Raw genomic sequence first — 20796 nt, 5'->3', positions numbered from 1 at the left:
TCAAGGTTGGCGACCACGACCAACGATGCCAGATTATTTTATGGGAAATCTGTATTTTCTTAAAAATAAATCTGTATTTTATCTGTATCATGTCAAATTCGAAGCCATAGAAGATTTTTTTAGACTTTTAACAACAGATTTAAGCTTTTTAATCATATTAAAGCATAATTCAATTACTAAATTGTTGAAATTTTTAAATAATATATTTTTTAAAAAATCTGTATGTACAGATGTGATTGTGATTGTGATTTTTGGGATCGAAAAATCTGTATAATACAGATTTATCTGTATATCTGGCATGGCTCCACGACCACCCTAACAATTCGTGACAGCTGCTGTCATTTGACGCCCCCCTCCGCTTTTTGACAACCCACAAAGAAGGCAGCAAAAACAACCTTCGCGTAGTGAAAAATCGAAACTTGCCAGCGCACACAGAAATTTGTACTACGCGAAAATCTTTCCAGGAAAAACGCAAATATGGTTCCGCCAGCTGGCTTGTGCGGCCGCTGGGTGAGTCTGCTGCTGGTTCTGTGCGTGGGAACCGCCGTCGGACGGCGACATCATCTGGAAGTTCGGGTGAGAGATTTTGTGTTGGTGACTCTTCTTGGGAAGCGAAACTTATGTTTTTTTTTCGTAACTGTTTTGCAGGATGATTTACGACGATACATTCCGCTCAGTACGTTCGGGTTCTACTCGGGTGGCATTCTGGACGTGAAGGTGACGGATTTCCGGGTGGAGCCGGGCTCGGAGAATTATATTGTGAGTTTGAGGGGGAAAAAACCCTTGAAATTTTGATGAGTTATTAAATTTGTTTCTCTTCTAAATTAGTTTGGCCTCTCGCTGGATAAGACACTGTCGGACGCTATGAATCCGTACCTGGACACCCACCAGGATATCTGCATTCTGAGGGATCCGATTGGGAACCTGCGCAGCGGACCGATCGTCTTTTTCGTGATGGATCTGAAGCATGAAGTGTAAGTTGTTTTTGCTATTTGCATTATTAGCAGCCATGCCAGATATACAGATAAATCTGTATTATACAGATTTTTTGATCCCAAAAATCACCAAAATCTGTATATACAGATTTTTTAAAAATGATTTAATTTGAAAATTTCAATAATGTAGTAATTGAATTATACTTAAATATGATTAGAAAGCTTAAATCTGTTGTTAAAAGTCTAAAAAAATCTTCTATGGCTTCGAATTTGACATGATACAGATAAAATACAGATTTATTTTTAAGAAAATACAGATTTCCCAAAAAATAATCTGGCAACGTTGATTATTAGTGCATTCAAGAATTTAATGGAAAACGATGAAGATCTGATCATAGTAGACTACGTATAGGGGAGTCGGAGGTGTAATGGTACGACCGTCCGAAATATTTAATTCATTTTATTGCTAACACTCAACTGAAGTAGTTCGTTCACAGAGTAAGACAGAGTCACCACTGCCTCTTGATTTTTGGTTCAAATTTGTGGTACATCGCAGGTAAATCACACGCCTGCTACCAGCAAACCTTATGGAGCCAAACAATTAAATGACTTGTCTTCGGACTGATCACTCTGGGTTACTCTGTGGTTCGTTGTTGTCAAAATCGTTAAGATAATGCTGCCAAAATTTGCGGTTGTAAAAAGTTTTCGGGGGATTTATTACTAAATTTCTGATCGCCTAAATTTATAATTTTTTATTTTTTTCAATTTTAAAAATGTAGAAATTTTAAATTTTTGAGTGTTTAAATTAAAAAAAATATATATTTTTTAATCTTTAATTTTTTGCCGTTCATTTAAATGTATGCTTCAATCTTAGAATTTTTTACTGTTTTTAAATTTCTTTACATTTAAAATTTTAATGTGTTAACTTTTGAATTTATCAGTTTATTTTGATGCACAAATTATCACAAAACACTTTATACATTGTAACAGTTATGCTACTACCAAAAATTTGCAAAATATCATTGAATATACACACTAAGATTTTTTTAACCGAATTCGGTAGTTGAAAAACCGGTAATGTTTAGATCGGTAAACCATCTGTCAAAATGAACAAAATTTTACCGAATTTCGGTTGTACGATGAACAATAATGAACTTCATAACCGAATTTCGGTATGTTAATGTATAATGTATAATTAATATTTTTTTAAATGTTCGATATTAGCATAATTGTTATGATGTTTAAAGCATTGAGTGATACAGTATGTTTAAAAATTTCGCAAATAAGGCTTTTAAAATTTGAAAGTTATTTGTTTTTTTTTTCGTCAGATATATTAAATTTTCTCAAAACGTTACGTGATCATTGAATATCTCCAAGTTGTTTTTTTAATTTAAATCCATTTCAATATGAAAAACAAATGACAAAATAGGGGAAACATGTTGCCAGAATTGCAGGTAGTCAAATTGGAATGTATGACAAAAGGTCGAAAGACATAAGGTCGAATGGACAAAAGGTCGAAAGTGGACAAAAGGTTGAATGCCAAAACGTCGAAATGACAAAAGGTCGAATTAAAAAAAACTTTACAAAACAAAACTTTTGATTTGAGCCTAAAAACACAAGTATTGATTTTAACGCTTTTATTTACTTTACCTTGTATAAAAGTACCGCTTATTTTTGAAAGAATGGAAAAATTCACAAAATCATTACGACAGTCAAGAATATGTTGTTTAATTTAAGAAAAAATTAAAAAATATTATAGAAGTCGACCTTTTTTTTGGAAGAACAGCTCATGTTTGAAAGAATGGAAAAACTCACAAAAATATTTTGACAATCAAGAATAGGTTGTTTTTAAAAATAAAATAAAAACTTAAAAAATATTTAAGAAGTCGAACTTTTTTTTGTAAGAACAGCTCATGTTTGAAAGAATGGAAAAACTTACAAAATTATTACGACAAACAAGGAAATCAGACTTGTTTGTAAGAAAATAGTTTTCTCAAGATTTTTTTTTGAAGTTTATAATTATAATTATTTATTCTATTTTTTACATTCGAACTTTTGTCCTTTCGACGTTTTGTCCATTCGACCTTTTGTCCACTTTCGACCTTTTGTCCATTCGACCTTATGTCTTTCGACCTTTTGTCGCACATCCGTCAAATTGGTAGTTGATTTTTTTACTTTTAATTCCAATATTTTTGTTTATTTTTTTATGTTTTTTTATTTAGCCCTTTCAGGCTAGATAGATGACCCAAAAATGAAAATTTTCAAAAGTAGCCTATAATTTTCGTATGGTCATAAGAACCATTTTCCCATAATAAACTCAAAAAATATTTTTTTCAAAATTCAGGCTTGAAAGGGTTAGACTCGAAAATATTTTTTGAAGTCTATGTTTTATACAGTACAGTTAAAAAAAATATGAAAAAATAGAAAATTGAAATTACAAGCCATGATTTTCACATTTGAATAAAAAAAAAGTGTGTTAAAATGCATTTGTTCAGTTGTTTTGCAATCATTAGTTTTTTTAAAAATCAAAGTACAACGGAATTTCACAAAAACACAAAAAATTTTTGATTGATGATATTCAACCCATAGAAAAATATAGACGTAGAATAAAAAAATAATTATGAAAGCCAAAATTAAAATTCCAAATTTCAGAAATTCAAATCATTTTTGAATCTTAAAGTTAAAAAAAATCAAAAAATGTAAAAATCGGAGATTAAAAAAATCTAAAGTATAGAATACTTAAAAATTAAAAAATTAGGATTTTTTCAAAAAGTATAAATTAAAAAATGAATCAAACTTTTAAGTTCTTAAATTTCTAAATTTCAAAATTCTTAAATTTTGGACCTCAAAAAAAAAACAGCAGAATTCTTTAATTTTGGACCTTTTAAAATTGAAATACTTCTTAATTCTTAAATGCTACTATCTATTTTTGTTTGGCTTCTATTTTTGTCACCATCTTAGATTACAGAAAATCTGATAACTTTGTAGCATTTTTGGAGTTATATTTTAGGTTAAAGAAATTTTGTGAAGAAAATAATACAAATATTTTGTTTCGATACGAACTGCATTGAAATTACCAAATCCCTAGAATCATAAATAAAAAAATTTCATTCGCTTTAATTTTTTTCTGTTAAAATTTTATTTAGTCTCAATACCTTAATTTCTAAATGCAAAATTTCTATTTTTGTTTTCTTTTTTTTGCCAAAATTATTGTTATGGTTTTTACCTCTGATTAATTTCATCCCAGCAAAAATATTTTTTTCCATACAATTTTCGGCGTACTATATTATTTAAACGTTTGTGATATTTGTTTTTTTTTTTTTTTTTTCAACGGAGCCCTTAAACATAAAACGAGTTCCTTTATTCGAGGTGATATTGGGTCATACAAATTTCAGAATTTAATTTAACTTTTGTTCTCAAACACTTTCTTTTTTTCGTAAAAAAATATTATGAAACTCTCTCGTGTGTTTGCCGCAAAACTATTTTTCTTATTATGGCGCGGATTTTTTTTTCAACTTCTTCGTAACAACCCTGAAATTTTTTTCAGTAGATTAGATTTATTTCTATTAAAAATTTCAAAATAAAATTTTGCTGTTTGCAAACTTTTACAGTAATGCATAATTTTAGTTTTGGCCACCAGATTGTGCTAGTTGCCATTAACTCTAAATTTTTTTGAGTGATTGATGGATTTTGATCAAATTTGTTCAATGATTTACGTCTGTTTGTCTGTGCTATGCCATTGCAAGGTCGCATACAAGGTGATCTTCACATTTGTAAAGATCAAATGGCATGGTTGCCAGTATTAGAAATATCGTTTTTGGTTCCAAACATCCTATTAACACTTGTTTCAAATCCAATCCGTCCTGCCCGACAGCAACTGTCTTTTGGAGCATTGGCTCATCAATTTTGCGGAACAACTCCGAAATACCGGTTGGAAAACCGCAGCTTCCTGCGTCAGCTTGTAGTCGCACGAAGGAAACAAGGAGATTTTCGCAGAAGAGGTGGTCATGGACGACGGAGAACCTCCGAGAATAGAAGTGGTCTTTAGGAAACATAAGTGTGCTCAAATCTCAAAGTGTTAACCGATCGACAGTGATAAATTCCTGAACAAGCCTTATTGACAGTTACATATGAGAATATGTATGGTTAGAAATTTTTGGATCCAGGTCGATTAAGTTACTAACTCGTACGTCCGTGTTGGAGAGGTCGATTTGGTTACTTATTAGGGAATGTTATCCTAAAGCTGATTTAAGTTACCAAGTTCTCCTGGAATAACTCATCCAACTTAAATGAATTTTGGAAACATGGATAGGCTCACTCGTAACACTAGCTTCCTAAAGAAACATTCTAGACCGTTTTAAAAGTGTAGATTTATTGCGTACAAGAATCAGGAAAAAGTTTGCGTTCGTTGCTTTGTAGAAAAAACACGAATGATGGAAACCTTTCAATTTCAATACGAATTGCTGCAGCAGGAACATGCTAGTCTAAAGCAATATCAAAAAAATCGCACCAATCTATTGATCAAGTCGCCTTTGCTTTTTCACCGCTGACGTTTGCCAGCGGTGATAAATGTGATTTCATCGCAGCAACCAGTGAACTGGAAACAAAAGAGAATTTTCGCTGCATTGAAGTGCATTCTGCTGGGAAAACAAAGCGACAACTACGAATCAATTGTCTAGAAAGGTTACTTTCTGTTGAAGTGAAACCACTGAAACCACAAACAGAAGACATTCTTCAGGGTTAACGTCCGTGTTAGGGAAATTCAATCGCCTTGAACTCTTCTATATTAATTATTGTTCTTTTCCCACCAGCGTCCATCTGAACTGCTCGAGCGAGTGGCAGAACGTGCACATCTACCGCGACCAGAAGCAGATTCCGGCGCTGCGCTCCAAGCGCCAGTCCTTCGCCAAGGTCAGCGACTCCAAGTCGATGTACATGCAGCGCCGGAAACGTCGGGATATCGCGTCGCCGGTGGCCGGCGAGTCCGCCGGAGCGTCGGTTTGCCGCAACTTTAACCTCTCGCTGAGCTGCGAGAAGCGCGACCCCTTCAAGTACTGCAGCTTTAATGTGAGATTCTTTTAATTTAAGTTGCTTTTGGGATGTTGAATTAAAACTTCATTTTTTTTTTCGCAGTTCGCAGTCTGGGTCGCGAGCAAGGCCGAGGAGGGTCTCTACAACCTGTACTTCCACAGCTGCCCCAACTACGACCTGAGCAATCTATACCCTCTTCAATTCGACGTCACCATCGAGGAGAACAACAGCGGAAACTATCTCTCCGCGGGAGAGATGCCCCTCCCTGCGCTCTACTTCATGATGTCGCTGCTCTTCTTCCTGTCCGGCCTGTTCTGGGTGTTTATCCTGCGCAAGAGCAAACATCCCGTGTTCAAGATCCACTACCTGATGGCGGTGCTGGTCTTTTTGAAGTCACTCTCGCTCATGTTCCACGCCATCAACTATCACTTTATCGAGACGCAGGGCGAGCACGTCGAGGCGTGGGCCATCCTGTACTACGTGACACATCTGTGAGTATTTTAGCAGAACATCGTTAACAAAAAAAATCGTCTAAACCTCAAAACGCTTCCAGCTTGAAGGGAGCGGTCCTGTTCATCACGATCGTGCTGATCGGCACCGGGTGGACCTTCATCAAGCACATCCTCGCGGACAAGGACAAAAAGCTCTTCATGATCGTAATTCCGCTGCAAGTGCTCGCCAACGTGGCGGAGATCATCATCGCCGAGAGTGAGGAAGGCGACAAGGAGCACAGCACCTGGCGGGACATTTTCATACTGGTGGATTTGCTGTGCTGTGGAGCGATTCTGTTCCCGGTGGTTTGGTCGATTCGGCACCTGCAAGAGGCGGCCGGGACGGACGGGAAGGCGGCGATTAATCTGAGGAAGTTGAAGCTTTTCCGGCAGTTTTACATCATGATCGTGTGCTACATCTACTTTACCCGGATCATTGTGTATTTGCTGAAGGTGAGTTTCCAGGTTGCCGGTTTTGGCAAAGAACTTTTTCCTGAGGGCTCTATTTCTGGTGGGGTGTCAATCCAGAAAAACCGAAAAATTGAAGGTCCTGTTAGGGCAAGGGTCTTCAACGCAAAAAAACGCGATTGGAAAAAATAAGTGCCTTCCATCATTCGAAAACCGCTCGTTTAAAAATTACACATCAACCAGAACTTTTGCACCTAGATTCTTGTTTCAGACATTTTAGTATCTTTAAAATTAAATGAAATATCGATATAATTTTTTATTCACCTCTTCAAGTTCTTTCTACTAAATAATTTACAACAAAGTTTAAATAATTTTACAATCAGATTGTTGCAAGATTGGCTCCGTAAGTTTTTTCAGTTTTGGAATAAGAAAACAACGACTTCCTTGGTTGCTGTGAACTCTTAATCAAAAATTGAATTTTAAGCCTAACCTATGGTAAAAAGTGTATGTAATATTCTTCAGGAGTTTTTTTTTAAGTTTTCAAAAAAAAAAATCTAGATTCTAACATTCAAAATAGCGTCCATCTTTGTTCACCTCTAAAAATAGTGTTGAATGAGTGAGATTTTTTATAATTATCTTTGTTGGACTTTGAAAGTCTGACAATTTGTTTTCCTTTTTTATATTCATCTACTCCCGTACAGTTAATGTGCAATTAGGCTGACTTTAAAATTTTAAAGGAAAAGAAGTCTAAATTCACTATAATTTAAATGATTTTTGAATAAACTGAATAAATGCATGCCTAAAATTATTCGAAAGGCAGAATAATTCATTTTAAATTAATTTTACCTGATGGTAAAACAAATTTTCCCCTTATTTTTCGCGCCAATTTTAAGGAGGGAGTGATTTTTTTTTAAATTTGCAACAGTTTTATCTTAGATTTATTGTTTTTAAATGTTTTTTATAATTTTCTAAATTTTCTAAAGATACAATTTTTTTTAAATTTTCTGAACTTTCTCTTTTGATATTTCTTTAATGTCTTAAATTTTCTGATTTACTCCTTGAAACTATAAAATTTCTAGCATTTATTTAATTGATTATCTAAAGTTTCATTATTTTAACCATTTTTTCATTTATTTTTAATTTTGAAATTATTAATTTTTTTTTTATTTGTAAAAATTTATTAATTTCTTAACATTGTATTTTTTTTAAATTTCCATTTTTTTTTCTAAATTTCTTAAACTTCTTAACTCTATTGGATTTCCGGAATTTCAAAAATTAAAAAAAAATACTAAATTTCCTAAACTTCTTGATTTTTCTCAATTTCTTAAATTTCGTACAATTTTCCAATTTGAACTTCTTTAATTGCTTTTTTTAAATTTACTAAATTTCTGTAATTCTTTTATTTTTAAAGCTTGCTCAATTTTTTTTAACTTCCTGGTTTTTTTAATTTCTTTGAATTCTTGTATTTCTTAAATTGGTTAAACTGAATATTCAAAAAAAAAAATTGCTCAATGTTTTTCAAATTTCTCCATTTTGTTTGCATTTCTAATATTTCTTTTTTTTTATTTCTAGAACTTCTTAAATTTGCTAATTGTTTTTAATTTCTTAAATATTTTAAATTTCCTAAATTTCTGGAATTTCTATAATTTAAAAAAAATTAAACTCAAAAATTTCGTTATTTTTTTCATTTCTTTATTTTTCAAAAAAAAAATTGTAGTTTGTTTTTTTAAAATATTTTTTGTTTGTTTTGAATTTCTCGATTTACGAAAATTACTTGATCCTATTAAATTTTGTAATGTTCTGATATTTCTACCTTTTTTGAACTGAATCACTTAAGTTTCTTTATTTTTGATTTTCTCCTTTTTCTTTTATTATTTCTGAAATTATTCAGTATTTTTTTAATTTCTTGAATTTCCGGATTTTTTTAAAATTTCTTTAGCATCTTAAATCACTCGGATTTCTTAAATTCAAGCAAAACAATGTAAAGGGGCCAAAGCCGCAATGTAAACAAACAGTCTGTCCTGTTTACGTCAGTGGATGTTTACATTAGGAACGAGCGGGACAGACTCATTGTTTTTTACTTCGGCTTTGGCCCCTTTACATTGTTTTGCTTGAATTTAAGAAATCCAAGTGATTTAAGAAGCTTAAGAAATTTTAAAAAAGCCCATTATTATTGTTTTGCTTGAATTTCAAAAATAAAAAAAACATCATTAAATTTCCTGTTTTTTTTTATTCTTCACTTCTCAAAAAGTTTTAAAAATTTCCTAAACTTCTTAAATTCTTTTACATTTAAAATTATATTTAATTTTTAAAATTTGTTGGAGTTTTTGAGATTTGTAATGAATGTAATGAACATGAGATTTTTTGAATTTCTTAAATTTCTTGTATTTCCAAAATGAGTTAAATTGCTCATTGTTTAAAATTACAAATAAAATTATTTTTTTATTTCTTATTTTTCTTGATTTTTATTTTATTTTTTGAACTTCTCAAAATTGCTAATTGTTTTGAGATTCTTAAAATTTTAAAAATTTCTTTAACTTCATAAATTTCTGGATTTTCTATAATTTCTAAAAAAAATAAACCTCCAAAATTTCTTTTTTTTTATTTTAAACTTTTTTAATTTCCTGTTTTTTTTCTTAAAAGTTTTTTCTATTTTTTTATTTATTACAATATTTTTTAATTTTTCAAATTTCTTAAGCTTTTTATATTTCTTATTTTTTACTTTTTATTTTAATTTTTTACATTCAATTCTAACTCGTTTTACACTTTTTTTTTTTAAATATTTAGAATTTTTTTTTAAATCTTGATTTTTAAATTTCTAAAATTTATTGAGTTTCTTGGATCCTAAACTACTTAAATTTCTTGAATTTCTTTAGCTTTTTTAATTCCTTAACCTTGTTAATTCCTTGAATTATATTTTTTATAAATGTACTATTTTCTAACCCTTCATTTTTTAATATTTTTTTTAAATTTCATAAATTTTTCAACTTCTGAAATTTATTGAAATTCATGTTTGATTTGTTTGCATGAAATCGTTTTTGCTGTGTTGTACACAGCCGTCCCCTAACATGACAGTTTTCGTGAGTTGCGCGTATCCACCGACAGATGGCGAGTGGGCCTCGTCGGAGTCCGCCCAATAAATACGCAACTCAAACTTTGCATGAGAAACTTTTTTTCGTGACGGCTTTCGTGACCCGCTCACTTCAACTGTTCTAGACTAATATTTAAACGTGGCGTATCTCTAAACAAGTTTTTTAAGAAAATGATTTTAGACTGCATATTTTGTCGTTATAAACTGAAACAAGGCAAACACTTTATTTATTTAAACTATTCGCCATTTTCAAAAGTTTGGCTAGATAATATCGAAGGCCGCCATCTTAGGCCCACTGGGCCCACAAAGAGGGGTACGCTCAGTTTGTATGGGAGCTGTCAACATGCTCCCGGGCTGGTTGTACATCGTAAATTTATTAAAACATACGTTAAAAGAGTCCAAACATGCTGAATATGATTATCAATACAGAAAATTGCAATGCAATGCAAATGGGGGCGACATAAACTTAAAAAAATATTTGCGACGGCCCTACTTAAATTTCTTTAACTTCTGAATTTTTATAATTTTGGGAATGTCTTTAACTTATTGAATTTCTTTAAGTTTTTTTTACTTGACGGTGTTGTCGTGCTATTTAGGACTCTACTTTTTGGGTTCTCGTTAAAATTCACTCAAATCTGCCAGATGTTTCATTCCGGACCGACGGTAATAACAAAATGCATGCCATTTCAATAACAAATACTGTTAAAATAAAAGAAAGTGTTATGGAATCTTCTTGAAATATCTATTTTTGCATAAGAGTTTAATAACATTTTATGTTATCATAACAATATTTGTTACTATTTGATATTGGTTAAAATCCAAAACAACTTGGGAATAACATTTTTTGTTATTGAAGAATACCTCCAACTGTTATGTGGATGATCGGATTAGTTGTTAAAATAACCAAAATTTGTTCGAAGTATAATCTAAAAGTGTTATTAGTCTGTTATTACAATTACAATCAAATAACAAAAATTTCATTACGACGAATAACAAATCTTGTTATAAATAACATAAAATGTTATTGGCCTAGTATTTTCAAATATCAAAAAATGTTATTTCCAAGTTATTTCCGTCTGCTCGGGTATACTCATTTCTGGGTAGACAAAAACAAAGTGATTTTTACGTATGAAAACGAACTCAGCAAATCGTGATTTGCTTCTGTCAGAAAAGGTATTGTTACGAATGAATTATATCGCACACATAAAAAGCGGCCAGGCCTACCGCGTAAAGTTAACCGCAGAGATAATTCGTTGAAATGAATTGAGCTTGAGCAAAAAATAATGTTCAAGCATTAATGCAGCTCTAAATTAAACAAAAGAAAACTAAAAATTACTTAACATTCTACATTCGCAGATAACGGTCGCCTTCCAGTACGCCTGGCTGGACGAGATGTTCAAGGAGATGGCCACGTACGTGTTCTTCGTGCTGACGGGCTACAAGTTCCGCCCCGTCTCGCAAAACCCATACTTTTCGATGCACGGCGGCGGCGACGACGACGACGACGACGAGGAGGTGGAAGTGTAAGCAACTAATTTAATTTGAGTATTTTTAAAGGAATTAATTTGTATTTTTTCGACAGTCTCACCCAAACGGGCCTGACCGAGGGCATCAGCAAGGTGACGAACCGCTCGCAGCTGCCGGGCTCCACGATGGTGCACGAGTCGAACGAGGACGAGCGGGAGAATTTAATCAGCAAGCGGGAATCGTCGCACGAGTACGATTAATTTCCATTCGATACTAACTAACACTTCACAGGTTCATGTATTCATTAAACTCCAAAACAAAAAGGGGAAAAAATAACCCGCTCAGTGCAGATTTGAAAACAAAAGTTAGTAATGAAAGGCTAATATTATTATAACAAAGCAAAACCATCTAAAACATAAACTATGTAACGAGAACTTATACAATTATGATAATTTTATTGTACCTTCTTTTATTTTTTACTAAGATCGAACTGAATTCGTCGTTCCACTTTGAAACCGCAGGCAAACTAAGCTAATTTAATAAAACAAATAAAAACAGTGAAATTGCTTCTTCTGTGATTTAACTCTCAAATGTTGCGCTCTTTCTGTGTGAAAGAAGAAGATATTCGCCGGTAGAAGATATATTGTGACCAAAAACTTAAAGAAATAAAATTCACGAAAAAGAGTTTGATAAAAAGAAGTTCACTTTAGACAAACAAATAAGAAGTAAAAAAACTCTCCGTGTCAAAGATGGGGGAAAATTTTTGAAGCACGCGAGGTGAGTTAAAAATAAGTGAGAAAGTGCAAAATTAAGCAAGATTTTTGAGAATTTGCCTATGTGAATAAAACTTACCGATAGTTTCACTAATAAGTGTTTTTGGGTTTTGGCTTTTGCTGGCAATCGCTTTGAAGAATTCCCTATTTTCAGTGAATGCGTACTTTACACAAGATTTCCCAGAAGACTCGACATGGTGTCGATTTATGAAAACGGATGAAAAAGTCTGGAGGAAATTTATGGACAGGTCAGGAAATTCAACGTCTTCCAAATTAATAAACTCTAAAATTCTGACATTTTAACATTTAAACATAAAATAGCTAAATTTTTGAACTTATGGACGTATTTTATAAATTAAAAATATCAAGATTGTTTCATTTTGAAATTCTTAAATTTATAAATCATAAAATTTTAACAGTCAAAAAATAAAAAAGCTTGGAATTAAAAAACAAGCCATAGTACTAAAATATGAATAAAAAAAAAGTGTTTTTAAATGCATTTTACACTACAACTTCCCCTGTTTTGCAATCATTAGCTAAAAAAAAAAGAAAAAAAAGCTTCTTGCGGTTCTTTACATCAAAAATTTTCAGAAATTAAAAAGATTTTTAAATAAACCTTAACATGCTAAAATTGATTCTAAACCCAGGGGAATGCATTTCAAATTGATTTGAGCTTATTGCATACAGATTGCATACCTACAAATTTCCATTGATATTTTAAAGTTTTTTTTTTGTTCAAAAAAATATTCCCTCTGTTTTTTTTGGGCCGATTTAAAGTTTTTAATATTTGTACCAGCCTAACGTCTAAAATAAAAAAATCTTAATTTATTAATATTCAAAAATTCTACAATTAAAAAGTTTCCATAATTTTTTAATAATAATATAATATATTATGGTATAAGAAATCTAAAATTAATGAACAATTTTGATAATCCTAAATTTTTATATTCCAAAATATCGAAATTAAAATTTCAAAATTCTAAAATTCTATGATTTAAATTTTCAAATTCTAGAATTAAAAAATGACATTTTAATATTTATAAAAGCAAAAAAAATATAAGCTTTTCAAAATTTTAAAATTCTATATATTTTCAATTCAAAGGAAAATAGGATGTTATCAATTCTTTATTTTTAAATCATACATTTGAAAAATGTCAAAAATATAAAAAGTTAACTATACATTTTTTAAACGCAGAATTTCTAACATCTTAAAATTTAAAAAATCTCAAAATTTCATTTTCCCCTGCTCTAAAATTTAATTAGCTTAATTGTAATTATAAATTGTATTGAAAATTTTAAAATTAAAAAATCTGAAATTCTAAATTTCAAAATTCGAACGTTCTTTGCTTCATAAACTCTCGAATACAGAAATTCTTGAATTTTTAAATTCTTTTATTCTAAAATTTTGGAATTTCTTTTTTTATAAATAAATAAAAAATACTTAAAATTTTGAAAAAAAAAAAAACATAAAAAAATATAAATCTAAATACAATTCTAAAACTATTCCATTAAAAATTTATTAATTTTTAAAAGATCCTAAAATTTTAAGGTATAAACATTTTTTAATAAAAAAAATTGAAAACAAAAAAAATCTGTAATTGCAAAATTCTAAAACTCTGAAGTTCCAAAATTCCAAAATTTTTGTGATTTTCTAAAATTTCCTAATTTCCAAAAATTTTAATAAACTTTTTTTTATAAAATTAGAGTTTGCTAAAACTACATTTGTAAAATATTTGAAAATCCCAGAATTTCAAAATCCTGAAATTAAGAAATTTTTATTTCTAAAACACTACAAATTCTCTAGTACAAAAATTTTGCATTTCTTAACAACTACAGCTTTTAAATTTTAAAACATGCAATTATAATATCCTGAAATTATTAAAATCTTAAAATTCTATAACTTGAAAATTTTGAAATTAAAAAAAATATCATTAGGCCGATGCAAATATTTAAAAAAGTTTTTGTCACTCGGCCCTGGCCGAGGTCAAGTGGGGGGCAAAAAAATAAAAAAATATAAAAATTTAAATAACAAGCCATAGTCTTCACATTTAAATGAAAAAAGTGTTTTAAAATGCATTTTACACTAGTTCAGTTGTTTTGCAATCATTAGTTTTCAAAAAATCTAAGATCTGACAAAAACAAAAATTGTATCGAAAAAAAAAAGATTTTGCATCGAAAATTTTCAAAAAATCTTAAGATTTTTTAATAAACCCAAACATGCTAAAAATGATTTTAAACGCAGGAGAATGTGTTTCAATTTGATTTCAGCTGGTTGCACTTGAATTTTCATTGAAATTTTGAAGTTTATTGTAAAAATATTTTTTTTGCCGCCTGATTTTTCGGGCCAATTTTGAAGGGGGGGGGGGTGACAAAAACTTTTAAAAATATTTGTACCAGCCTTATAATATGTTAAAATTTTAAAATTTAAATTTTATAATTATAACATAAACTTTGAAAAATATTTGCAACGGCCTTATTGAAATATTCTAAAGTTCAATTCGATTTTTTTTTTAAATTCGAAAAGTCTAATATTCCAAAAAGTTATTATATTGAAATTCTTAAATGATTAAATTCTAAAATCTTAAAAAAGGTTAATTCTAGAGTTCAAACAATTTCAAATTCCTAAATTCGAAACATTCAAAGTAATAAGATTTTAAACTTTTAATATTTCAGAATTCTTACATTCGAAATTCTACAATATCTCACTACTAAAATTTTTAAGTTACAAATTTCTGAAATTCTTCCAAACTCTAAAATTCCAAAAATTCTACAATTTTGGAAATCTAATATTTTAAAATATATAATTAGAATATTCTTAAAAATATAATTTTAAATATCAAACATCGTGTAATTATAAAATTCTGAGATCTTGAAACTTTAAATTTATTAAATTCTAATATACTAAAATTCTGAAAATTCAAAATTCTAAAACTTTGAACAACTGAAGCTCTAAAATTCTAAATCATGCATTTATAATAATCTTAAAAAATCTACAATTTCAAAATTATTAAATTAAATTCTGAAATTATAAATTTTCTAATTCTATAATTCTAAAATTCTAAATTTCTTATCATCAAAACATCTCAAAATTTAAAATTTCTAAAAGTTTCAAAATTCTACAATTCAAGAAAACTTAGCATCTAAAATTATATTTTTCTAAAATTACATGATATCTAAATGTAATAATTCTTAAACTAATCTAAAGTTCTAAAATTTACAGCTATAATATTTTTAAATTATGGAGTTGTACATTATTAAAATTCTAAACCATAAAATTATAATATTCCAAAATCATATAATTTCAAACTTCTATAATTCTGAATATCTGAAATTCTTTATTTCTCAAATTCTAAAAATTTTTAATTCCTTCATTCTACAATTCTTAATAAATGAAGCAATAAAGTTCTAAAATATTAAGTCATAACATTCTAAAATTGTTTGATAGCTAAATTTAAAAAAAATCCAGAATTCTTTAAATTTTAAAAGTTCTCAAAATTTTTATAATTTTTAAATTCTTCTTTCTGAATTCTAAATTTCTTTATTTTGTTAATTATTTAATTGTAAAATTCCAAAATTCTACAATTCTTTACAACTGAAATTCTAAAATATAAAATTATATTATTCGAAGATTATATGATATCAAAATTAAAAAAATCCAAAATACTTGATTTCTTAAATTTTTAGATTCTAAATTTCTAATTTTTTTTAATTTGAAATTCCTATATTCTGAAATGCTGAATTTCTTAATTCCTTACATCCTTAAAATAGTCAATTTGGTAAATTCTATAATTCTGAACAAGTTCTAAAATTCGGAAACATTAAATCGTATTATTCTAAAATTATACTGCAGCAAAATTCTAAAATTCTTTAATTGCTTATTTCTATAGTTTTTAAATTTCAATCCCAAAATTCTAAATTTTAAGATTCTGTTAATTAAAATTATGAAGTTCCTAATATCTAACATTCAAAAAATCTAAAATTTTAAAATGCGGGTGTGAAAAAAAGACAAAACTCTATTTTTTAAAATTCCATCGTGCGTGAATTCAAATATTTTTTTGCATCTCCCACCGACGTATCAGTCCCGTCCGACAATCTTCCTCAGGGGGTCAAAAAGTGCAAAATGATCAATCGAAACAGATTATAATTTCTTCGTTTCATGAAACACGAAATAAATGTTTGATTTCCCGCCCAAAAAAAAAAACAAGTGCAAGAAACAAGAAACGCTGCACCGAACTCTCACGCGCTGTAAGCTTCAGAAGCTTTCAACATTGCTGGTAAATGTTTGGCACCACAATTTAGTCGGTTCCGTTAGCAAGGCAGGTAGAGCAGAGGAAATTTGCCTATTTTTAGTGTTTTTTAAAGTAAAATTATTTACAAAGTTTATTCTTACTTTTATGAACTTGATTTCTTAAACTTTTTTTTAGCACACAACGATAAAACAGAAAATTCTCCCCTACCATACTAGAAAGCACTGTAAATGATGACGATGTTCCCCTTAAGAGTCCGGGTAGTGAATTACGGAACTGCACTTTATATCATTCCTCGGTCCTACCACGCGCGCTGGACGAGAAGTGTCGAAAAGAAGACAAGTAATGAGAAGTGGTGCGTTTGCCGATTTTTTTTTTTGAAGATTTAGAGTTATTACACGGCAAGTGGAGTGGAACATAATTCTGGGTGTGTTTTTTTTACTTGCTTTGTAGATTTTTTTTGGAAGCGTTACAGAAGTGGAAAAAGGAACTGGAAAAATTTCAAATTATCGTGGAGCTCTTTGGTGGTACACTGGATCGAAAAAATTCAATAGGAATTTCAGACGTGAATTTCTAGTGAAATCCATCAATCAGCAATTTAACGGTCAATTTAAATGATTGGAAACTCACCACAGCAATTTGAAAATTCACCACGACGCATTTACACACTTTTGACAGTTGCACTGTGTGCACCAATACTGTCAAATATTTCGAGTGATACGCTCTATTACAACTAGGTTAAGCGTTCTGTTTGTCTGTGGTGTGGATTGTGTCACGTTCCCCAGAAAACCATTCCCCCGAATACCATTCCCCAGAAATCAATTCCCCAGAATGAACCGTTCCCCAGAAAACCATTCCCCAGAATGTACCGTTCCCCAGAAATATTTATCGTGGTGATTATAATTATTTCCAAAATTTAAAAAAAAATCCAAAATTTTCAAAATTTACAAAATTTACAAAATTTACAAAATTTACAAAATTCACAAAATTTACAAAATTTACAAAATTTACAAAATTTACAAAATTTACAAAATTTACAAAATTTACAAAATTTACAAAATTTACAAAATTTACAAAATTTAGAAAATTTAGAAAATTTACAAAATTTACAAAATTTACAAAATTTACAAAATTTACATAATTTACAAAATTTACAAAATTTACAAAATTTACAAAATTTACAAAATTTACAAAATTTACAAAATTTACAAAATTTACAAAATTACAAAATTTACAAAATTTACAAAATTTACAAAATTTACAAAATTTACAAAATTTACAAAATTTACAAAATTTACAAAATTTACAAAATTTACAAAATTTACAAAATTTACAAAATTTACAAAATTTACAAAATTTACAAAATTTACAAAATTTACAAAATTTACAAAATTTACAAAATTTACAAAATTTACAAAATTTACAAAATTTACAAAATTTACAAAATTTACAAAATTTACAAAATTTACAAAATTTACAAAATTTACAAAATTTACAAAATTTACAAAATTTACAAAATTTACAAAATTTACAAAATTTACAAAATTTACAAAATTTACAAAATTTACAAAATTTACAAAATTTACAAAATTTACAAAATTTACAAAATTTACAAAATTTACAAAATTTACAAAATTTACAAAATTTACAAAATTTACAAAATTTACAAAATTTACAAAATTTACAAAATTTACAAAATTTACAAAATTTACAAAATTTACAAAATTTACAAAATTTACAAAATTTACAAAATTTACAAAATTTACAAAATTTACAAAATTTACAAAATTTACAAAATTTACAAAATTTACAAAATTTACAAAATTTACAAAATTTACAAAATTTACAAAATTTACAAAATTTACAAAATTTACATAATTTACAAAATTTACAAAATTTACAAAATTTACAAAATTTACAAAATTTACAAAATTTACAAAATTTACAAAATTTACAAAATTTACAAAATTTACAAAATTTACAAAATTTACAAAATTTACAAAATTTACAAAATTACAAAATTTACAAAATTTACAAAATTTACAAAATTTACAAAATTTACAAAATTTACAAAATTTACAAAATTTACAAAATTTACAAAATTTACAAAATTTACAAAATTTACAAAATTTACAAAATTTACAAAATTTACAAAATTTACAAAATTTACAAAATTTACAAAATTTACAAAATTTACAAAATTTACAAAATTTACAAAATTTACAAAATTTACAAAATTTACAAAATTTACAAAATTTACAAAATTTACAAAATTTACAAAATTTACAAAATTTACAAAATTTACAAAATTTACAAAATTTACAAAATTTACAAAATTTCCAAAATTTACAAAATTTACAAAATTTACAAAATTTACAAAATTTACAAAATTTACAAAATTTTCAAAATTTACAAAATTTACAAAATTTACAAAATTTACAAAATTTACAAAATTTACAAAATTTACAAAATTTACAAAATTTCCAAACTTTACAAAATTTACAAAATTTACAAAATTTACAAAATTTACAAAATTTACAAAATTTACAAAATTTACAAAATTTACAAAATTTACAAAATTTACAAAATTTACAAAATTTACAAAATTTACAAAATTTACAAAATTTACAAAATTTACAAAATTTACAAAATTTACAAAATTTACAAAATTTACAAAATTTACAAAATTTACAAAATTTACAAAATTTACAAAATTTACAAAATTTACAAAATTTACAAAATTTACAAAATTTACAAAATTTACAAAATTTACAAAATTTACAAAATTTACAAAATTTACAAAATTTACAAAATTTAAAAAATTTACAAAATTTACAAAATTTAAAAAATTTACAAAATTTAAAAAATTTACAAAATTTACAAAATTTACAAAATTTACAAAATTTACAAAATTTACAAAATTTACAAAATTTACAAAATTTACAAAATTTACAAAATTTACAAAATTTACAAAATTTACAAAATTTACAAAATTTACAAAATTTACAAAATTTACAAAATTTACAAAATTTACAAAATTTCCAAAAATTCAAAAAAAAAATCAAAATTTCCATAGTTTTAAATTTTCAAAAAACTAAAAAAAAAATCATAATCTTTGATTTTTTTAAAATTTTTAAATTTTTTTTCTCTTTAATTTCAAACTTCAAACTTTTTGATTTTTTTTAAGAATTTTGAAAATGTTTTTAATTTATGACATTTTTGAAGCTTTGGTTTTTTTGACTTACCATTAACAAATTATGATCGTAATATTTAGATCGAAAAATCTCGGTCGTGATGCGAGAAATAAAGATTGAAATATTACGCTCGAGTGCAATAATCACCACGTTAACTTGTGTCAGCAGTTATTACAAGGCTAGAAAGTTTTCCCTTCTTTAAAGAAAGGAAAACTTAACTGACTGATACAAGTTGAATTTTACCTTTAAAAGGGAGGAGGAGAGTTTTCCCTTCTGTAAGAAAGGGAAAAAATGTGTAGCCTTGTTATTATAACTGCGACACGGGTTTAATTTTCCCTTTTTTAAGTAAGGGAAAAAAATACTTGACCACTTACAAAACTTTTTAAATTTGTTATCACTAGTCAAGAGAGTTTTTCCTTATGGAAACAAGAAAGAATACAAGAAAAAAAGGAGACCTTAAAAGAAGGAAAAATTAATCAGTTATTGTAAGTCAAGAGAGTTTTCTTCTTCCAAAAATGATAAATTAAATTTTGTCACCTTAAATCAAATTTAGAAAATTTAAATAATCATGCAAAATGAGCAATATGCCAAAGGTCCAATATGTCAAATGGAATTATACCAATGACACCCACAATCATATTTTAATTTTAACAAACATTTTTCTTCTTTGCAAAATAAAAATAGCATTCACGGAAAACAAGAAATAAAAAGAAACTGCAATTTATTCGGCATTTGTATAACAAATTTAACATGACTGAAAAAGAAGGGAAAATTTCTTAGAATAATAGAACAAGTCATAAGCCGAATTAACATTTTCCGTTATTTTCTCAAGAATTGTTGTCAAAAAAAAAAAGAAAAATTTCTTGGCATGGATAAAATAACCTTGTCCAATTTTTATATTTACTAAGAAATTTCAATCAAACTAATATTTGAAACTAGGGGAAATATACCCATTTTAATCACTCTAAGCCGTTCGACCAATTCTCATCATTTTTGCTGTTTTCCGCTATTAAATCAACATTTTCAGATGTATCAACAATGGAGAGTTGCTTGCTCACTTTTATTTGAGCTATTTATTACTTTGGAACAGTCTAAAACACTTTATGAAAGCTGTAATTCATGATCAAAGTGCTGATAGGCCGATAATAGAAATAGGCTG

At 27.9% G+C, this 20796-nt stretch overlaps 1 protein-coding gene across 1 annotated transcript; it reads left to right on the top strand.

Moving 5' to 3' along the window:
• The first annotated feature begins 394 nt into the window (after positions 1-394).
• LOC120421430 (protein GPR107) lies at positions 395-12293 on the top strand. Its single transcript, XM_039584640.2, has 8 exons — positions 395-576; positions 649-759; positions 829-974; positions 5747-6002; positions 6069-6457; positions 6520-6910; positions 11313-11479; positions 11539-12293. Exons 1-8 carry the CDS (start codon positions 478-480, stop codon positions 11681-11683), a joined length of 1704 nt encoding a protein of 567 aa, XP_039440574.1. The 5' UTR covers positions 395-477; the 3' UTR covers positions 11684-12293.
• Positions 12294-20796: the final 8503 nt, after the last annotated feature.

Source organism: Culex pipiens, chromosome 1, assembly GCF_016801865.2.
Source record: "Culex pipiens pallens isolate TS chromosome 1, TS_CPP_V2, whole genome shotgun sequence".
In the NCBI taxonomy this organism is placed as follows: domain Eukaryota; kingdom Metazoa; phylum Arthropoda; class Insecta; order Diptera; family Culicidae; genus Culex; species Culex pipiens.
This window is presented reverse-complemented; position numbering and strand designations above follow the sequence as displayed.

Excerpts from the sequence above, each read along its gene's own strand:
- LOC120421430 (XM_039584640.2), top strand. The coding sequence starts at position 478 with ATGGTTCCGCCAGCTGGCTTGTGCGGCCGCTGGGTGAGTCTGCTGCTG. Across the intron at positions 975-5,746 it reads ATGGATCTGAAGCATGAAGT|CGTCCATCTGAACTGCTCGA; the intron begins GTAAGTTGTTTT and ends TTTTCCCACCAG. Across the intron at positions 6,911-11,312 it reads TCATTGTGTATTTGCTGAAG|ATAACGGTCGCCTTCCAGTA; the intron begins GTGAGTTTCCAG and ends CTACATTCGCAG.